At 32.9% G+C, this 22,646-nt stretch overlaps 1 protein-coding gene across 6 annotated transcripts in view; it reads left to right on the forward strand.

Annotated features, from left to right (window-relative positions):
• The window catches only part of LOC118204225 (fucose-1-phosphate guanylyltransferase-like), a 60,954-nt gene extending 53,641 nt beyond the window's left edge, over window positions 1–7,313 (forward strand). For all 6 annotated transcript variants that reach the window (XM_085821033.1, XM_085821029.1, XM_085821028.1 and 3 more), the window contains one exon: window positions 6,092–7,313. In XM_085821033.1, coding sequence (XP_085677159.1) covers window positions 6,092–7,086 — 995 coding nt within the window. In that variant the 3' untranslated portion in view covers window positions 7,087–7,313. The remainder of the gene's footprint in view (window positions 1–6,091) is intronic.
• The last annotated feature ends 15,333 nt before the right edge of the window (window positions 7,314–22,646 follow it).

A 22,646-nucleotide genomic window follows, 5' to 3' on the forward strand; every position in this document is an offset into this window, starting at 1 on the left:
GAAGTTATTGATATCTGGAAATGTTTAAATTTTTCAAAAATTTCTTCGATATATTTTTGCTGATGTATAAAAACCCCATTCTCATTCTCTAAGAATTCAATTCCAAGTAACGTTTTAGTTTTGCCTAATACTTTAAGATCAAAAAACTTACTCAGCTGTGAAATTACTTTATCTATATTATATTGATCTTTACTAAAAATCACAATATCATCTACATATAACAAGAGAATTACATTTGAACTCTTATAAACACAATTACACCATTGTATTGTCTTAAAATGTAGATTTTCTAAAGTACTTTCAAATTCACAAAACCATTCACGGCCGCTTTGATGTAGACTGTAAATGGCCTTGTGTGATAAACACACTTTATTTTCCTCTTCGATAAATCCCTCTGGTTGGGTCATATATATTTTCTCATTTAGGTTTGCATATAAATATGCGTTCTTTACATCTAACTGACAATTAGTCCATCCATATAAACATACCAGGATAGTGAAAAATATTCTTATGATTGAAAAATTTACTACAGGACTGTAAACGTCATCAAAATCTTCACCTTTTTTCTGCCTGAATCCTTGTGCTACTAAACGTGCTTTGTATCTAACCACTTGATTCTTTTCATTTCTTTTTAGCATATAGACCCATTTGTTTCCTATCATAGTTTTATTTTCTGGCTTTTCGATTAATTCCCAAACCTTTCTTTTCTTTATTGTGTCAATTTCTTCTTTCATTGCCTTATCCCGTTCTTCGGCATTTACTGATTTTCGTGCTTCTTTAAAATTTTGTGGGATAATTATTTCTATGGAATTTGCCTCTTCAGACACGGAGCTAGTCTCCTGTTCTACGAAATTTACTTTCCCCGAGTATTCGTTTTAACCACTAAAATTAAACTTATCTTTTTCCAAATTTAATGTTTCTTGCTTCACAATACTTTTCAATATCATTATAAGATCTAAAACAGGTGTCTGTTCCCTCTACATAATAATATATGTCTGTACGTGTTCCATCTGGCCTTTTAACTGCTCTTCTTTGCCAGTTTAAGCCTGATACTTCTTTCGGAGTAGATTTGTCATCTGACAACTTTATTTCTTCTCTAGAAATTTCCTGTTCTTCATCTGATTCTGCTAATAGCTCAGATTCTTCTAGTCTTTTAAATTTAGGTTTTGATTTCTGTTCCAGGATGGCATTTGCTGCATACAGTTTTTCATCGAACTTCACATTACAGGTTTCTATTAATCTGCGTTCTTTTGGCAGCCTATAAGCCCTAGTTTCCTTCGCATATTCTACCATGATTCCTTCTTTGCACCTCATTTGTAATTTATTTCTAATCCGTTTTGGCACGCCAACATAGGCTTTACAACCAAATATTTTAAAATAAACAACACTGGGTTTCCTATTTAGGAACATTTCATAAGGGGTTCGGTTGCTTTTATGACATACTCTGTTCCACGTATGTACGAAACAGCCAAGAGCTTCTGCTCACCATTCTTTTCCCATTTTACCATCATTAAGCATAGCTTTAACTGCATCTAATGCCGTTCGGTTAAAACGTTCATACACACCGTTCTCTTCTGGGGTGTACGTGTTTGTGTGTTCAACAGTAATTCCATTTTCAGCTAAGTACCCTTCGAATTGCCTGTTACAGAATTCCCCACCGTTATTGGTGCAAATACTTATTAATTTTCTATTCATCAGTCTTCCCATTTGCCTATGATAGTTCTGAAAGTTGTAGAACGATTCATTTTTATTTTTCATACAATACACTGTTACTAATCTACTATAGTCATCTACAATAGCAAGAAAATATTTACTCCCACCCTTAGATGGAACTGGTAGTGGGCTACAAACGTCTAAATAAACCAACTGCATTGGTTTATCCGATCTTTTCGGAACAGTTTTAAAAGTTATTCTACTAGATTTAGCAATAATACACGGTTCGAACCTCTCCATTGGTTTTTCAATTTCTGTTAACCCTTTCACGCTTTGATTCTTACTAGTTTTCTTAATATAATCAAAATTTACGTGGCTAAATCTCCGATGCCACAGCATTGCATCGTCTACTTTATTTAACTTTCCAATTTCTGTACCGTAACCAGCTTCCCTTTTACCTGTTGCGTATCTAAATGGTTTTACGTGATAAAGTCCGTCATATCGTTTAGCGTAGCATAATCTATCCCAATTATTAAAGTATATCCACATTTTCCCTTTTGAAATTACAAAATGAGCACCTGCCTTTTCTAACCTTGCTCCCAATAATAAATTTCTTCTTAGATTTGGATTATATAACACATTATCTAACTCAATCCAATTTATCCGATTGCCTACTTTTACTGCAAATTTGACGGTACCCTTTCCTAGTACTTTACTTTCACAATTTCCTATAGCTAAAGACATACGTATATCGTTTATTTCTTCAAAATTTGTCATTAAATTTCTATTACAGAAATAAGTTGTAGCTGCAGTATCTACGACCCAATTAAATTTATCTGCATTACCTCCTTTATCTGTAGTTGTTACATAATTTTTTACTAACATTAATTCTTTATCTTTAAACTGTCCATTTTTATCGTCTATTTTAAACTTCTGATTTTTAGTTACATTTTCTTTACATTGAGCGATTAAGTGCCCAAATTTATGACATCTGAAACAAGGTCCTATTCTCATATTCCCCATCTTTTTCTTAGATATAGTTTTATTTTCAACTTTATCTTTCCCTGCATTTGAATCAATAGTATTAAACACGCTTACCTTGCTGTCTTCTAAATCGGCGTTTACCTGGCGAAGTCGGCTTTCTTCTCTTACCAGCTCTTCAGCAATTCTTTCCAGCACAAAATGTTCGTCCTTCCACCTATAAATCAACTGTACAATGCCGGAGTATTCCTGGGGTAATCTTCTTATTGCCTGGAATCTTTTAAAAAGATCTGCCAAGTTGTGACCAGCTTCAGCCAACTTCTTTGCAGTCATTCTTATCCTGGCGATGAATAATCCTATTTCTTCATTTGGAGTATATCTAATACTAAAAAATTCATCCAGTAACTGAATTATCCTTGGTCTTGTTTTGGGTTCGAATTGCTTCTGTAGAACTTCCCATGCTTCCTTACCACTTGAACATTCTTGTATCAGCTGCCTGAACTCAGTTTTATTTCCGTAATATAATGTAGTGAAGGTTCTGTTCTCTCTCAGTTTGAACTCCTGCTTTTCACGTCTTGTTGCACTTTTATCTAATTCTTCTTCTTTGTCCTCTATGAAGCTCCAACAATTTCTATCCAATAACAGCATTTTCATGTCGACTTTCCATCGATCCCAGTTGTCATGGTTTAACAGCTCAAAACTTTCAGGTAGTAATGACCTTCTTCAATTAAGTGTGAGCACAACGACTTGAACAAACTTCTAAGACAGGTCAGCTTCTTTTCGCGGATAACGGCCCTCTTCACCTACATTCCTACAATGCTGAGTTGAACTGGATGACCGATTAGCTGTTGGCGCTGGGCCCATAACCCTGTTGGCAGTGGTGATAAAGGCAAAGTATATTTTGCTTCCCTTAAATAAAGCTAAGACTAATCTAAATAAAATGCATGCTTTATTCCATAAATAAAATAAAAGAGCTGTAAATAAAATAAAGAGTAAACTGTAGCCTTTACATTTAAAATCATTTGATTGAAAGAAAAACTAGCATAATGCTAACTCATAATACCAAGAGAATAAGACATTCGCCGATACCGGCGTACATATATATAATACTCGGCCGATCTTGACGTCATCGACCAATCAGCGGCAACCACGTTATCTTACCGCTGATCAAAATTTGCATATGGAAAACTAAAGCTAAAAAAAATTCGATTGACAAATTAGTCGGTATTTTCGACACAGCAATTATAGAACTTGAACAGCGGAACTTTGTAACTGAACAGGAAATTATGTCTGTTTATAGAATTAAAGAGAAAGTATTATCACATAAAACAAAGCAACTTAAACATCTTACATTGAAAGAAATGTCTAATAAAGTAAACAAATAAATATTAAGGTTTTTTTTTTTTTTTTTGTAAATTTTGATACCCTTTAGATCATAATTGTTCTTTATTTCATAAATTACGGTTTCATATTTTTAATGTTATAATTTCTGCATGCCATCTTACCAGATTTAAACTGATGATCTATAATCCGGAAAAATCGATAATCCGGAATCGCCGAAGTCCTGACGAGTCCGGATTAACGACTTTTGACTGTATTGTTTTTTGTAAATAGGTGTTATTTGTAATTTGCTCCAGGGAGAAAAAATCGCTAATTTTTTTAATAATATCAAACATATAGCATCTTTTTTTGCTCTTTACCTTTTGTTTAATAAATAAGCTTTACAAATAAGTCAAATTTGTTTTGCTTCTAACTCTTCCTTTGCCTGATTTTGCATTATCCTTAATTTATGGACATGAGTGTATTTGATGTGTATTCATGATATTTATAATGATGAGGAATTTGATTTAAATAATATCAAAGACAGAGTACATCGAGATGAAATACTACATTTAGTAAGGAATTATAAGCCAAATAAAATAAAAACATCTGCCCTGAAGATAAGGATAGTGCTGACAGAGCAACTTCCAATTAATTGCACGCTGCGATGTCCCCCTGCAGAGCAGCGTGAAATTGATAAACAGATTTCAGAATGGTTAGAGAAACAAAGGATATGCCTTTATCCATTTTTTGCAGGAATTCCACTTTTTGTTTGATGGAATTCGAAACATACTTTCGCTTTGTAAATCGTTTGGCAGCTCCAGAATTGGAAACTCTTTTTGGCATAATCGAAAGTTCAAGCTTACTTTTTATAAAATTGCTCTAACTGTCTGCAAAAAATAATAATCAGGATCCATTTAGAAGATTAAGGTACAACACAATCTGCATCATTAACTGAAATAGATAATTAAATAATTTTAGCCTAGCTTATACTGTCCGTTATACATTAAGCACGCATGCGCAAACGTATTATGTGCATGTGTAAAGGTATTATGCGCATGCATAAACGCATTATGTGTTTACGCATGCACAGAAAGTTTGTAGCTTTGATGTCCGGATTGTAGATCATTCCGGATTATGGACATCCGGATTAAAGACTTTGTACTGTAATACTTTCAAATTTCAGGAAATTTTCTCTGGCATAATCCTGAAATTAATTCTAGCAGTATGATGACATACTATGACGAAATTGAATGCACATATTTTTTGCTTATGTATGCTGCTAAATAAATATAAAAAACCTGGATTTATTTAAAAAATCATTAAATAGATTTCTTTCTTTTGTTTAGCTGCAAACTGTCTGCTGACAAAGACATTTTTAAATACTGATTGGGCAGATTCTGATATCAATCTTCAGTGGAGAAAACAACTCCTATTATAGTTATAATAATAATGCTTTGGGGATATGTAAGTCATGTGTAAGCGCAAATTTTTGTGTTTTCAAATGGTACTATGATTAATTTACCTCTAAGCACATCCATCGTGCATTATGCGAATAGACTGGAATTTTCTTAAAACACACCTGAAAAACCTGGAAAAGTCAGTGAATTTCATTCTCCTGTTTGAGTGGTAACCTTGTAATTACTTATACCATGAAAGTATGTATGGGGGAATGTTATAATTCCTATTCTGTCCTGTTTGAAATGCAACTAAGAAATGGTTTACAAAATTCTGGTGGTGGTGGTGAATTATTGTGCAGAACATCTTATTATGGGTGTTAGTGTACAGTATATTGCATCATAAAACATTAAAAATCATCAAAATTTAAATAGATCTTCCAGTTTTTTCCAGTCATCATTTGGATGTGCTAACCACTTGCACTACAAAAGCACACATGGGAGAATAAAGTAACTCCTACCATTTTAATCTTTATTTAAATATATGCCTGTAGATTTATATATTTATTAAAGCCATGGTCTTTTTTTTTTTTTTTTTTCTGTTCAATCTTTTAACAGTCTTATTTAATTTTGTAGGTTAATAAATGCAAGATTGCATGAGATAACATAGTATTATTAAAGTATGTTTTTAAAATCAGTTATTTATTTTATGAAAACCTTTTGTCTATTTATTGTTTCAGGAGGTGATGAAATGCAAGATGTTGTATTCAGTGACAGTGCCTTTTTCTTTGACAATAGTGTTATTTCCAAATTACTGAATTTCTACAGAAGTAATAAACCTCTTAAATGTGAGTTGAGTTCTTATGGTGACTTCCTTCAGCCATTGGGCTTGACCGCTAGCCCATCTTATATAGTAGAGAAAATTACCAGTGAAGATTTGGCATCAACGAGATCCGCTTTATATCGGACTTTATATGGTTTGAAATTGTCTATTTTAGTGCTAAAAAACTCAAATTTTCATCATTTAGGTACAATGAAAGAATACATTGATAGTTTATCTTGCAAAAATAAATTTCCTGAAATGTTCCCTATATCCAGATTTTCTGTGAGTACTTTATCTGTTAATAATATTATTCCATTGTATATTGAAGGAACTGTGATGCATTCAATAATTCATCCTTTGTCCTTGGTGCCTGAATCAGCTGTTATAGAATGCTGTGACATTAACATTGCTGTGGATGTTGGAAGAAACTGTATTATCAGCAATGTACAGCTTCATGGAGTTTTTGTACAAAGGTTATCATTCCAAATTCCAGAAAATACATTAATGCATACTGTGTCAGTAATGGATGGGTATGTGTGTATTGCTTGTGCAATTAGTGATGATATTAAAAAAACATTCAAGTGGAAAGATTCTTTAGAAATTCAGATATTTGGAAAAAAGTTGAAACAATTTATAAGACCTGATGACAATATTTTTTCCTCTGGCTGTAGTAAGCCAGCATTATGGAATGCTAAACTTTTCCCGTTATGTAAGACTGCTGATGAAGCATTTAAGAAAACTCTTGAAATTATTATAAGAATTAAAGAAGAGGAAATGTATAATCTCTGTTTTATGCCAGATGACAAGGTGTTGAAATGGGTCTCGATGTCTGATGTTTTGTCATTAAAAGATACTGAACAAGTATTAAAGTATCAAAAAGAATTGTATGAAAAAATTACATTCAAAAAGTAAAGTGTAAATAAATTTATATGATGTCTTATGTGTAAAGGTGCTTTGGACTGAGAAGAATGGGAAATTAAGGAGAGTTGATAGCTCTATTTTTTTATGAAGCTTCATAAAGTGAAAAAGCGATTCACAGCGGGATTTACTCATGGCTTCAAAAGCTGTCTGTTGCATAATAAAATATAACCATTTTTATTTCAGATAAGCATAAAATCCAATAAAGTGCATTTACATACTGTGCAACTTTTTTTTTTTTTTTTTTTTTTAAATCTCAAATCACCATTCCTTGGAGTATTCGATGGCTCATATTTCCCCCTTTTACTTTATTTAAGGTAGCAATATTGTTGCGTGTGTACGGGTTCATCGCACAAGTCTTAAAATTGATTAATAAAATTTATTCTTATCAAAAGAAATATATTATAACTTAGGAATTTTCCTCGGAGATACTCGTACAAGTTTTAACAATATCACACAGTTATAATCAGTAGTTATACTTCAAACTACTAAAATCATTAAATAAAACACAATGCACAGCGCATTTAAAGAGAAATCTAATCCGATCTCGCGCTAAATTCGCAACAATAACACAGCTAACTAAACAACTGCACTGAGAAGTGCTCTCTCTGACATTTTATAGATTTCAACCGGTCGCGAGATATTTCTAGCAATTTCTGTTTCTCTAGATTTCTGGAAAACAATAAGAGGAGGAAATTATGGTTACAATTAACATAGTAGTCAATTACATTTATTCAATTTAAATATAAATTATTGAGATATCATTTTACTGAATGTTAAATGCACGTTCTCCTGTATTTTTACTCTTATAATTTGTCTTGAGCTGCATTGCACAGGGAAATGCAACAATTTTAATTATAATTCTACTAAAATTAGCTAAATTAAAGTAAAAGTTTAATTATAATTGTACTAAATGCAAAATTCGTAACAATATGTTTAATTTTTTTATCAAGAGTCATAGGTTATGACTCTTGTACATGGGAGTGGGCTGAAGCAGGCAACTTTGAAGTGTTCCCATCTGCTAGTGGAGATTTATGATTTAAGATTCAAAATATACCAACCTTAATACTGAACTATAAGTTTAAGGAATATTTAATTATATATCTTTACTATTAATTATTTATCTTACAAAACTAGAGACCTAGAGCAAAACCTCTTTGTTATGTGCACCCCTTCTTCTCTAATTCTTTTCAGTATTGTAGATATCACTGATTCGAATTTGATGAGTTATTTTGAAAAATTACTGAATAATTTATGAAAGTTACCTAATGGCTAATGATTTATTTAAAAATCAGTTCCTCATTCTACATATTTATTTTCAGTTTATTATGTGTTGTATAAGGTTATATATTTTAAACCAGAGTTTTGTTTTTCCGAGAATTTACTGGGATAATGAAAAAGGAGGATCTAAAGAGCTCTTAACTGATTTTATTATAGAAGACCAAATTAATAATAAAACTAATATAAAAAAAAGCAGTTAAATTGTTCATCAATGTAATAATCAGGTATATAACTAAACCTACAATAACAAAATAAAATCAGGTACTTTGCCTAACATGTTCGGCAAATTAAAGCTTTTTTTTTTTTCAACCCTGATTAATCCTCGATAAGGCAGTTTATCTGTTCATTTTCTAATTAAATAAAACACTGTTTGTTCCTTCCAAACGTCTACCAAAATAACTGCTGCAAGTTTGAGATTGGTGAGATTTCTGCCAACTTTCACAAGGGAAAAGTACATAAGTACCAAATCTCATATTCTTATGATATGAGCTTGAAATAGGATGGTTATGTTGTAAACATTTTTACAACAAATTACCAAAGTAGAGATTAGAATAATTTCTCTTACCTTGTATCCAGCACAGCGTCATCATAGTTTTGTAAAAGGATTAATCAAAAAAAAAAAAAAAAAAAGAGGTTATAGATTCAAATTGCAAGATTACAAACACATTTTTTTTACATAATAATAAATTAAGATTTTTTTTATAATATATATCAATAGAGAATTATGTGAGAGGGAGTTATATCACTGTCCTTTTCTCAAGTGAGAAAAGAAAAAGCGAGTCACACAATTAAATCCTTTGCAGGGTGCCCAGATTACACTGTTTTTCACGCTACTGGCGACTGTTCATCACCATTTGCATACCAATAACCCTACTTGATGGACAGCATTGCCATTTGCAGCGATTGAAGTCTCTCGAACACAGGCTTGCCTAGCAGTTTGGTGAGCAGACCTGCAATCATGTTGGAGCTTCTGCAGTAGTCTAGTCTTAGGATCCCCTTTTGTTGAAGTTCACGCAGAGGTGTAGCTAGAGTTTTCAGCACCCTGAGACAATTGAAGATTTTACGCCTCTTTCTGTGTGCGAAGAATGTAAAACATTTCCTTCAAAAATTTCGTAACATTAGTTTGGCACCCCCTGATACAGTTTGGGCCAGGGACAGATGTGCCCTCTTGCTTCACCCTAGCTACGCCACTGAGTTCATGCAAATAGTGGTATTTGACGTCTATATGTTTTGTTCTGGAGCTATTTTTCCCTGTTTGTGAAAGTCTGATACATAACTTGTTGTCTTCATAGAGAGTAATTGGTAGATTTTGTCTTAGTCCTAGATCTTTAAGTAAATTTAACAGTCATTATGCTTCTTGAGCTGTATTAGCTGCTGCAATATACTCTGCTTCTGTAATAATACAATACAGTTTTGACTTTTGTTGCTAGTTATTTCCTAGTTTGAATACGTATTAGCTAATAGATTTTCTAGTTGTTCTGTCATATCCCCAATCTGCATCTGAATATGCAGTTAATATAGGTTCTTGAATTTTAGTAAAGACCAACTTCAAGTCTTTAGCTGTATTATGTATCGAAAGACTTTCTTGACAGTATTTCAATCAATTTTCCGAGGATTTTTGTTTCTTCTTCTCTCAGTAGTTTGATGGTGCATGCTATATCTAGTCTACTAATTATTTGCCATGTACAATAAAGCCCCTACTGCTTGTCTATATTCTGTATTATCTTTTAGAAGATCATCTCCAGTTTCTAGTTTGCAGTAGGGTTTTTTTTTTTTTTTCCATTGGCGTATATGTTGGTTTTTCATCTCGAAGTCCGAATTTTTAAACTATTTCTTCGATTTTGTTCTTTTGGTTTATGGCTAAGGCTCCATCTTTAGATCTTTCAATGTTTATGCTGAGGTAGTAGGTGACTTCTCTTAGGTCTTTGATTTCCACTTTAGCTTTTAGTGGTTGGATTGTTTCCAATAAAGCTTCTTCTCTTTCATTGCCTTATAAGTATATCATCTACATATAATATTATATTTAAGAATTTTCTATTTATGTTTTTTTTTAAAAAAGCATGGGTTTGCTTTACTTTGTTTAAATGATATGTTTAGAAGTATTTTCCAATTTTTAGATTCCCAGCTCTAGCGGCTTGTTTTAATCCATATATTGATTTAATCAGCTTGCAAACTTTATTTTCATTTTCATCTTTTGAGTATCCTTCAGGTTGAGTCATGTAAATTTCTTCTTCTAGTTCTCCATGAAGGAAAACTATTTTGATATCTGTATGTTTTTACACAAAGCTGCACATAGGAAAACTTGTAGAGTTGTGTATTTTACTACAGGAGCCAAAGGTTTCATCATTGTTAGATCCAAACTTCTGGCTAAATCCTTTTGCGACTAATCTACTTTATATCTCTCAAATTTTCCTTCTGTATTGAGCTTGGTTTCGAAAGACCATTTACAGCCTATTGATTTTCTTCCTGATAGTAAATCAACTAAATCCCAAGTATTGTTTTCTTCTAGTGAATTAATTTCTTCTTGAACAGCTGTCAGCTATTTTCGTTTTTTCATTTTCTTCCAAAGTTTGAATTTCCTTCCAGGTTTCGGGAGAGACTGCATATTTTGCAAGATATCCGTAGCGATCAGGAGGTTTACCTTTTATGATTCTGTTCGATCTAAAGGTTCTTCTTCGGGTTCTGATAGTCCTTCTTTTTCGGGCTCTTCAATTTTTATTTCTTCCTGTTCTGAGCTTTCTTCCTTAGCATTTTCTTTATCCTGGTTTAAAAAGACGCTTACAGGCTCGTTAGTTCCAGTGTCTTCAATAAATCGTACAGATCGACTTATTGTGATTTTTGTCTCCAGGAAATAAAATGCTGTAGTCTTTACTTCTGCTGTCGTAGCCGACGAGTATTCCTTATACAACAGTATCATCCAGTTTACCCCTTTTAGATTTTGCACTCGAATGTGCTCAGATGAGAGAGGCTGAGTTTCTTGTTACAATACAAAGTCTTTAATACGGACGTCTATAATCCGGAATGATCTATAATCCGGCCTCAAAGCTACAAACTTTCTGCGCGTGAGTAGCGTGTACGCATGCACATAATACGTTTACGCATACGCGTTAAAAGTATAACGGACGGTATAAGCTAGGCTAAAATTATCTAATTATCTATTTCAGTTAATGTTGCAGATTGCGTTGTTCCTTAATCTTCTAATTGGATCTGGCTTATTATTTTTTGCAGACTGTTAGAGCAATTTTATAAAAAGTAAGCTTGAACTTTAGATTATGTCAAAAAGAGTTTCCGATTCTGCAGCTGCCAAAGGATCTACAAAGCGAAGCATGTTTCGATGTCCATCAAACAAAAAGTGGAATTGTGGCAAAAAAATGGATAAAGGCGTGAAGAAAGTGACAGAGAGGTTAGTGAAAACGAAAAAATTTCGTTTGACAAGTTAGTCGGTATTCTCGGCACAGCAATTACAGGACTTGAACAGCGGAATTTTGTAACTGAACAGGAAATTATGTTTGTTTATAGAATTAATGAGAAAGTATTAGCACATAAAACGAAGCAACTTAAACAACTTAGATTGAAAGAAATGTTTAATAAAGTAAACAAATAAATATTAAGCCTTTTTTTTTTCTTCTAAATTTTGATACCCTATAAATCATAATTGCTCTTTATTTCATAATTTACGATTTCATATTTTTTATTTTATAATTTCTACATGCCATTTTAACAGATTTAAATTGATGTTCTATAATCCGGAAAAAAACTCTAATCCAGAATCGCCGAAGTCTCGACGAGTCCGGATTAAAGAATTTGTGCTGTATTCCATAATTCGTATGGTGTTTTGTCATTGGGTTTTGTAGGCATACGATTTTGTAGATAATTTGCAATCAGGGCTATTTCTGCCCAGTAGCTGTGAGGTTGACCTGAATCGGCTAAAAGACATCTTGTCATTTCTATTAAAGATCTATTTTTGCGTTCACTGACTCCATTTTTTGCTGGACAATGCGGTACAGAGCTGGTGATTTATACCGTATTTTATGAGATATTCTTCAAGTTCCTCACTTGTGTATTCACCACCGTTATCACTTCTTGGCGTTTTTACCATTTTCCCTAATTTATTGTTTGTAAGTGCGATAAATTGTTTTCGTTTAGAAATTAGTTCATTTTTTTCTCATTAGTTAAATCATTGTAAACGTACTGTAATCATCAATAAAAGTTACGAAGTATAGGTAACCACTGACAGACGGTGTTTGTGCTGGTCCAAAAACGCCAATGTGAATGAGTCCAAGCGCTTTAGATGCTGTGAACTTCGATTCTGTGGGATACGGAAAATCAGTTAGCTTACATTTTATGCATTTGATATCATGTTTACAATTATCTAGTTTGGTTCCTTAAGCGAGTTCTTTGTTTACAAGCTGTCTGATCACGTCGTCGTTTCTGTGACCAAGGCGTCTATGTCAAAGTTGAACACAGTTTTCATTTTTGCAGTGAAATGCTACATGAACTGATGGTTCATTATTCCCGTCAATTGGTTTAATTTGGTAAAGATTGTTAGTTGCACGACATTCTAGAATAATTTGATCTGCTTTCGCGATCATACATTTATTTCCTTCAAACAGAACTGAGAGTCCCTTTTCCGTTGTTTTTTTAATTGAAATTGAATTTGTTTCTAACCCCGGAACGTATAAAACTTCCAATAAAAGACTTCAGTTATTTTTGTTCAGCATTTAATGTGTTATAACAGACAGTTCCTTTCCCTGCAGATTTGAGATTTTGCCCATTCGCAATTATGATGTCTGAAGGATTTATGGGTTCGTGCTCGATGAAATATTTCTTATCATTTACTAAGCGGTTGCTTGCACCATTGTCAAAAACAAAACTCTCTGCTGATTGACGTACGATGGTGTCAGCAGGCAAAGCGGCGACATCACTTCTGGATTCGATTTCGGATGTTTTACTTTTTTTTTTTTTTCTTCTTGATTCATCGCGAGGTTACATGCACTCTTTGCTTGGCGTGTTTTACAGTCCGCGTATGTTTTCTTCGAGTTTTGTCGCGGTTCATTTTTTTTATTCCGATTTTAGATGATAGCATTGTGATTACTTTTGTGATAGTATGAGAAAACCTTTTCTCTCTTTTTTGTGTGTGTGTTTGAAATGAGGCTATAAATGCCTTTGAATCTGATGAATTATTTTCAAGTCTCGTATTAAATTCATCGGTTAATTTTCCTTTTATAAATTCTGGGGTTATTTCTGTGTCTGATCTCGTTTCAAGAACTGTTATGAGCGTATCGAAAGAACTAGGCATTGAACAAAGAAAAGTGCTGAAATATGATAATCCTTTATGTCACCTATTGCCAGGGGCGTAGCTAGAGGGGGGGCATCTGTTCCCGGGCGCAGAATCCAAGGGGCGTCAAACTGATGTTACGACATTTTAGAATTAAATGTTTTCCATTCTTGGCAAGCAGTAGGGGGCGCGAAACCTTCAGTTGTTCCTGGGTGCTGAAAACCCTAGCTACGACTCTGCCTATTGCTTTTAGTTTATCGACTAACTACAGTAGGGTTTTGATTTCAATACATTTTTTTATATCGCCGAAAAATGTATTTTCGTTTTTGATATGAAACTACAATCTAGCCTTTACAGCTTTTTTCTTTATTATTATTTAATTAAGCTATGGTATTTCATTCAGTCTTATAATCTTTTGTTGTAAACATTTTTATAGTAATCGTTTTCATAACAAATTACCAAAGTAAAGGTTAGGATAATTTCTCTTACCTTGTATCCAGCCCAACGTCATCATAGATTTGTGAAAAGATTAATCCAAAAAAGAGGTTGTAGAAGCAAATTGCAAGATTACAAACACATTTTTTTTTACGTAATAATAGGTTAAGATTCATTTGTTTTCATAATATATATCAACAGAGAGTTATGTAAGAGGGAGTTATATCGCTGTCCTTTTTTGAAGGAGTGAGAAAAGAAAGGTAAAAGAAACTTAGATTGATAACATAAAAGAGCTATTATTGCACAGCGCAACGTTGCCGGTTCTCGACTTCAAGCCCTAGGACACATGATATATAGAATTCCGGACGTAGAGACTATCTCTGAAGAGAAAACGGAGTAAAGGAAAAGGAGAGAAGTACCAACACTGAGGTAAAAGAAAAAGCGACTCACACAATTAAATCTTTGCAGGGTGCCCAGATTACGCTGTTTATCGCGCTATTGGCGACTGTTCATCACCATTTGCATACCAACAGGTTATACAATAGTAGAGTTTGGCTGAGCAAGTTAATATTAATTTAAAAATCAAGGTTTCACTAAATAATATTAGTCACCAATGAGAATGAAAAGCATTGGTACAGTGTCCGATTTTTGAGAAAAGCGAAAAAAATCAAAGAACAGAACTAAAAGTATTATCCTGCTTCTAATTGTAAATTTGTATTGAAAATTATTATTTAAACTTGCACGCATTCTAAATATTATTGAGGGATTTTAAAGCCCGAACACAAGCCCTGTTTTCCGTTACATAAATCAGACACTGGAATTTCTAAAAAAAATTAAGAGGTTAAATATTCAATAAAATGGTTATTGCATATTTAATCTCGTATTGTCTAATAGTTAAAATATTTCTGTATATTTTCGGGCAGCCTAATATCAGAAAATATAATATGTTTTGGTTACAAAAAAGGCTTCCAGAGAGTATACTAAGCATCGTGCATCAATGCATGAATGCAGATGGAGACTACTTTGAAAACATGAAGATCAGATTTAATTCAGGTAAGTCTTCAAAATTTGATTGGCCTAGTCTAATTTCTTCATTATCAAATTGTATAGTATGTTATTAAAAAATTTTGCTTTGTATCATTATCAGTGTTCGGAAGCTACTTACAACTTTAAGCAAGTTCTTAAGCATATTGTATTGAATTTCTTAACATATTAATTGCATTGTCAATTTTTAAAGTCCCCAGAATAAGGAATAAACTGATTATTATTTTTCCAACTTGAACGTCACAACATCTTTTATTTATTTAAAAAAATTACATGGTCTTTATAAGTTTCTGAATGTAGCAAATGACCGATGATTTAAATGAAAGGACTAGATTTATATAACCCCGGAGGATTGTAGGTAACTATGTACATAATTCGATATAACTAAACGATCCGATTTGTGCGATTTTTCTGCTGTGACTTTACCTTTTTCTTTTGTTAATGTTCTCTTATTTGTTGAGGGGTGATGGCGATGACTTTTATTTTTTTATTCCAACTCCTGACCAATTACAACACTGTATATTGTAAATTTCCGTAAAAATTTTAATTCATTTGATTGCATTGTTTTCGTATATTATTGTAACATTGTTTATTATTTTATTTATTTATTGTTTATTAGTTATTTATTTATTAATCCTCTGAGATGAATAAATGATACATCTTGAAAGATGTAAACCGGAAGTCACCGAATTTCCTGCTATTTATTTGTGGCCACAGCACGTTTGTTGAAATAAAATCAAGATTTAATCAGCCTCGCTATTTACCTTTGAGTCTCAGGCTGTGCTAAAAAAACATTACATACCAAAGATTCTCAAATAAAGATGTTTTTAGTTACAGCATTTATTATATCAGACAAATCGAGAAAATCCCGTATTCTTATACATACATAATTTTCTTACGTCTGTTTCCCTGTTTGATTTTCTCCCAAATGTAAGGGGAGGTCTGTTCCTATATTGCTGTGCTGGAATTGTAGCATTTTGAAAGGCCAAAGTAGCTGTCAGTTAATACGTCAACGATAGTATCTATGTCCTGTTAGTCTATCGTTGACACTACATCTCAATCAAATAATCCGCAAAGCGGTAAGAAAAAATAATAAACATAAAATAAAATACTGCCTCCCCCTTCGTGGCCAGCAACATGAAATTATAACAGGGGATTTTAAGTTTGCAGAATTTCGGAGAGTTGTTAGAGAGCAGATAAATAAATAGCCTCCAATCTATAATACCTTTTAGTTCGGTATCAGCAATTTTGGTAATGCCCACAGTGACAACAAAAGGAACGGGATTAGAAGTCACTTCTTATTTAACATCAACAGCAATGTGAATTGAGGTTGCGGAGAGAAAGAAATCCCGAATCTCCACCTTCCGGGATTGCTAGAATGATATGTACACTCGAGCATAGAAAAAGATAGGATTTTTAAAATGAAATTGAGGAACTTTCCCCATTTATGTTTTTTTCTCGAACCTAAGACCCTTTTTAAGAGGTCCTTCATCATTGGAATTAACCTCTTTCACTAGCCTCCCCACCAGGCTGCAGTTGGCTGATTAAACATCCATTCAATCGCATTCATCGTGCTATGTCTTACAATTTAATTCCAAGTAGAATAGCAACAACAATGAAATTGGTACCGTTGGGGGTCAAAATACATAGTGGAGCATCTTCCTTGTCTAACAATAAATCTACGAAAAGCCAAATAAAATGCTTCAGTAGATAAACTGGGGGCAAGTTCTAGATGTACTGCCCGGTAAACGGCGCAGGTGAACAGCAGTATGCGTGCTTTCAGAATCCCTCTCCAGTGGCCCCAGTAGCCGCGCCCAGAATCCCTCACCAGTGGCCGATTAGTAAAATCGCTGAGCATTGGTAGTTCCGACTTGGGTTCGATTCCTGGCTTCACAGTCTGGCTTCATGGGCGTTTCGTCGTTTTCCCCACGTGTAACCAGTATACGAGCCAGTTTCTCTTAGAAAATCCTCCACGAAGCATCCCTCCTCTTAGACAGATAGCCGTCGCATGCTTTGCCATAACTAAATAAACCAAACCAACCATATAAGATATAACGGTCCAGTTACATCCTGGTGGGCCTCTATCTTCTTTGAAGAAAACGCGTACAAATGACGCCCTTTGGTATTATTTTTGCTTTCCTCTGGTTCAAATCTAGAACTTTTCACGTAGTATAGTAATTTTAAAGGCCTTTATTCAAATTATTCTTGTGATCATGTTTAATGAGTTTCAGCACAGCTTTGTGAGAGTAGAACTATTTTCTTTGAAAAATCTCCTTTGTCTTTTTCTTATCTACAATTTGTGTCTTGACACATGATTCTATCTTCACCTAGGCAAATAGCCTAACTTTTAAATCTTTTATTTTCTCTTTTGAAAGCTTTATTTAATTACTTGTACATAATTTCAACTCTGCTTTCTGAAATTCAAAATCCAACCCACTGCACGAACGATTGTAAGTACGATTAGATCCTGTTGCACTGGGTAGCATTTCCAGTCTTAACTAAAGACTTTATAGACTTTAATTTCTCCTCTTCTGTCTCTTCTTCATTAATATCTTTATTCAAGGTGCTTCCACAGTTCCAAAAATCTGATGTTCTTACTATATGACTTTCTTGTACGGTCAATTAAAGTACACACATATTTTGCTGCACTTTTTTAAACTTATTACCTCAAATTATTCTAACTTGATTAACTGATTCCTCAAGGAAAGTTGAAAATGACATAAGAAATTGCAAATTTTCAAATTAAATATCCTGACCAATTTGTTTCATACGGGAGTCAAATTTCTTATAATTTTATTTTTTCATAATTTAAACTTTCTCAAATAAAAGTATGGGAACCGGGAGACCGCATTAAAAGTTATATTACATTATCTTTCCAAAATAATGTTTGTTTGTTTTTTAATGTGACGTTACCAAAATATAAATATTTTCGCCATTTGAAACACTTCTGTGATTGAAAGTGTATCACTACTACTATCAACGACTGCGAAAATAAAGGCTGGGTAAGAACTTTTAAAACGAGTACGGGGGCGGATATATGTAATACTTGCTACTGCCGATTGCAATAAAAAAAGGGAGGTGCACAACTAGATGTCATAACAGTCACATATACAAAATTTCAACGTTCTCCTGCTAATCGTTTTTAAGTTACGCGAGATACATACACACATACGAAAAAAAAAACCCTTTTGAATCCATTTTACAATCCGTTTTGAAAATAGTCCTTTATTCTGTGCGTACGTACAAACGTCATGCAAAAAAAAAAAAAAAAAAAAAAATCGTCCAAATGGATTCCGAAGCGATCAGAATGGATATTTCCGTTGTAATATGATGTCTGAAATTTCTCTACGTTATAGTACTTATTTTATTTCGTACAAGAAAGTAATAAAGGCTGGGTAAGGGGATGGGTGTATGCATATATATATATTTATATATGTAAGATATAATAAAATACGATGACTATGTTAAGACATAATTGATAACCTTAAAATTGACTATTCTAAATTTGATGTTCTCCCCCTAAGTTTATCTTTTCTCCAAAATTCGAGATCTTTCCAAATTACATAACACTGTTTTTAAAAGAGAAGTAAAACCTAAAATTAACTAATCGCAACTTAGCTTTACTTATGCAGCTATCTAGTATAAATGCTGCTTCGCGAGCAATTACGTCGCTTCTTCTTGTTCTTAACTACTCCTGTCATGCAAAACCTCTGCTGCTATGCTTACTTACCTAAGAAGACGTCGTACTTTAAAACTCGTGTACATAAAAATTATTGTACTCGTATTCAAATATGACTGAAAAGAAATTTGTCTGCCAAAAGGATGATCTGATATGCGTAAAGATGGGGACTCTTTAAATTCAGTTTTGTTGGCTTTATCGCCTGTATGCCTTCGTACTCAGCCACGACGGATACCGGAAGTTAAAATATCACACATATATGTATAAATCAAACAGTACCGTTTCGTACTGCTGTTCGCGATAAAAATTGTGGTTTACATTTAGATGTTATAGCTGTCCCATACGCAAAATTTGTATGTGGGACTGCTGTAACATCAATACATATACTTTTCTATGGCTAATCATTGTTGAGTTATGCGAGATACATACATGCGTACGTACGTATGTATGTACAGACGTCACCAAAGAAAAAATCCGTTTTACAGTCCGTTACTACTCAGCCTTCAGTTTCTGGTGAACGGGATGGATTTTTGGAAGTTTTCTGTTTTCCTCTTGTGTAATTTGGATACGAGCCAGTTTCCATTAGAAAGTCCTCTAGGAAGACATTTCCCTCCTTAAGGCAGATAGCCTTCGTGCGTGTAACAAATAATCCAATCTAATCTTACTTAGGCATTGATTGCTATGCAACAAAACTAATGCTCTGTAAAATGAATTGAGCAAGAAATGACGGGAGATGGGAGGGATGCCGCCATCATGATGAACTTTCTAAGAAGAACTAGCTCGACTTCAATTTACACATCAGGAAACACGAGAACAACCATGCAGCCAGCCCGTTCACTTGGGCTCGAATCTGGATTGAAGAATCTTAATCACGGCTTTCAATAGTCTTAATCAGTCGAAATGCATATAATACTTAATTCCATTCAAGCTGCTCTATACTTAATTCCATTCAAGCTTGTCACTGCTATGCAGTGAAGTTCAGATGGTTGAGAAAAAATTAGGTATCTCTAAGGAATTAGTAAATGATTTTGCAGAAATGAAACTAACAAGATGCAAACTGTAATAAATCATTACCTTTTTTAGGGTTTATTTATGGTGACTTTTATCATTGGTTTTATCTGTCACTCTAAGTCTTTAGGTTTGTCGAAGCAAGGAATATGAAAAATCATTACGCCCTTGCCAGGATTCCGGGCATTCTGATGATAGCCTGAAGTGCTTTTTAATTATATTCCAAAGGTATAGGGTAAAGAGGGAAAGTGCCTTACAAAATTAGTCAACTACTATTACCTTAATTACTTAAAAGTTAGAGCTGATGAAACGAAGAAAATTAGGGAAATAGAGGAGGAAAAACTTTAGAAATTATATATTTTATAAAAATAAATTTTTGAATTACTTGCTGTTTGACTTCTCCAATAATGATTATTCAACATGTTATTTTAACATAAAATATTTACTATATTTAACTATACTTATGTTTTGAGATTTCATTGTAATATGTAGTATTGTTTTTTATTATCCATTTTGATTTTATTTTACTTATTATTGTACTAGTTATATACTATTATTTCTTTAGCCGTAATTTATTATACTTCATTTTATTTATATATTTTTCTATTATAAAAGTGCATATTATTTATATATTTATTTTAATTTCATATTTGTATTTTTCAAACATTATTCTAACAGTAATTTTATAGTAAATATTTTATTACTTGTGTTTATATAAACATAAACACAAGTAATTTATATTTTCTAGACTGCAGTGTTAGCATCTTTTTTGTTTTAATATGTCGTCGTGTTCCAAATGCAATTTATATCCCATATAATAAATAAAATGTAATCTAGTTTCGTGTAATGTTATAGTATTATATTATTAAAATAAGTGCGCATGCGCTTTAAAGCCAATGCATTTATGATGCTGAGCTCTCCAGACGCTAGTGAAACCAAATACAACGACCAATGAAAGAAACTTGCACTCATATCATACACTCACAAGTAATCGTGAGCCTTCTTCTTTGGCATAGCCCCAAGTATCGCTTTGCAGTATAGCCTCAGGTATTATACTTTAGAGAGCACTGCTCTGTAGAACGAAATTTTAAGGTTTTCTGTGTTTGACATTGTATACTAAACCCCACTTGCAAGGAATACTGTAGTTACCCCAGGAGCTTATATTTTGAATTGGGTCTTTTAAGTATCAAACAGCGAACAAACTAATGACAAAAACAAATTTGCTTGCCTGACGCCTATTACTGTTGCTTATTATTTGTTTCTTTAACGCTAGCTTATTCAATGTGTTATATTTGTAAAATATCATAATATAGTCAACCTCGATTAAACTGGGGTGTATAAATCTGATTGTATATTAACAGGGCCTTGTATAAAATCATGTTAAATTCATTTACAGCAAAATAATGGAAAAATATTTTCAGAAACCATCAGAATAAAGAAAAATTTCTAAAATAAACACAAGAAAGAGATGCAAATGCATGGGATAGCATAAGTGATATAAAATAAGGCCCCTGTGTTTCTATGCACAACGGCATGTAATTTAAATATACATAATATAGAGTATGTAAATATTATACAATTTTCTATTAAAAAGAAATTGCTAAAGCGTAAACGTAAATTAAATGAACAGACATTAATTAAGACACAATAACACGCCGAATAAATACTAATTCAGAAGACAAACAACAAAAATCAGCGTTATATTTACAATTTTGTAAATATAACGCTGATTTTTGTTGTTTGTCTTCTGAACAGACATTAGTTTACTACATGAGATATTAACTAAGACACAATAACACGCCGAATAAATACTAATTCAGAAGACAAACAACAAAAATCAGTGTTATATTTACAATTTTGTAAATACAACGCTGATTTTTGTTGTTTGTCTTCTGAACAGACATTAGTTTACTGTTTCTCATTGACTGCTATTGAAATTCGAGAATAATATAAGCAAAGACAGTTCTTTATATGCTACATTGCGCTCGTTTTGACTGCTGATAGCCAAATGAACTAATTATACAGATGAAAGTGCTTAAAATATAGATATAAGTATAATACTTTTTTTTTCTGTTAATTATAACATCAGTTATTCCTCTTTCCTGTGCCATTTTTATGCTGTCGAATTGTCATTTTTAATTCTGTCGGTAATTTGGGGGTAAACGATGAGTGTGTGTGCGTGTTAAGAGGTTAGAGAGTGTTAAGAGGGGGTATACCGTATTATTGATTTATGAATGTAATTGCGAGGTAAGCTTTATTACATTATGAGCGTCTGTAAAATAACTTTTAAGTAGAAAGGGAGTAGTTGTAGCAAAATGTTAAAAACACCTTAGAAGAAGCGGTCCCCAACTTTTTGTCCCTAAGCACGCATTCTAGAATATATGTTGGAAAAAAAAAAAAAAAGATTTCGCCATTAAAAATTTCAAAATATTTTTTTTTAATATAAAAACTTAAATGTGTGAAATCATAAGAAAGTTTTTTTAGTTTAGTTAGTTGTAGTTTTGAGTTTATTATATTTTTAATTTGTAAAAATCAGTAAAAATACTCTTAATTCCAAATTTTTTCTCGGAGTCTCATACGATTTATAACTATGTTTGGAAGAAGAGGAAAAAAAAAACATAGTTTCTGATTATTAACGTACCACAGAAGATGCTTTTATTTTAACACAATCCTGATTTCATGTCGTAGTAGAACAGAAATTTTTGTAACGTTTTAAGGAGCATTAGGGCAAGAAACGTCAAAATCAACTGTGTCATTCCCCGATAATCGGGCACCATTTTCTTTTTCAAGGTGAATTTATAGTTGATACATGCACATTAAAAGGGATCG

The sequence above is a fragment of the Stegodyphus dumicola genome, chromosome 7 (genome assembly GCF_044657685.1).
Source record: "Stegodyphus dumicola isolate Sdum_Otavi_A_Nest chromosome 7, ASM4465768v1".
In the NCBI taxonomy this organism is placed as follows: Eukaryota; Metazoa; Arthropoda; class Arachnida; order Araneae; family Eresidae; genus Stegodyphus; species Stegodyphus dumicola.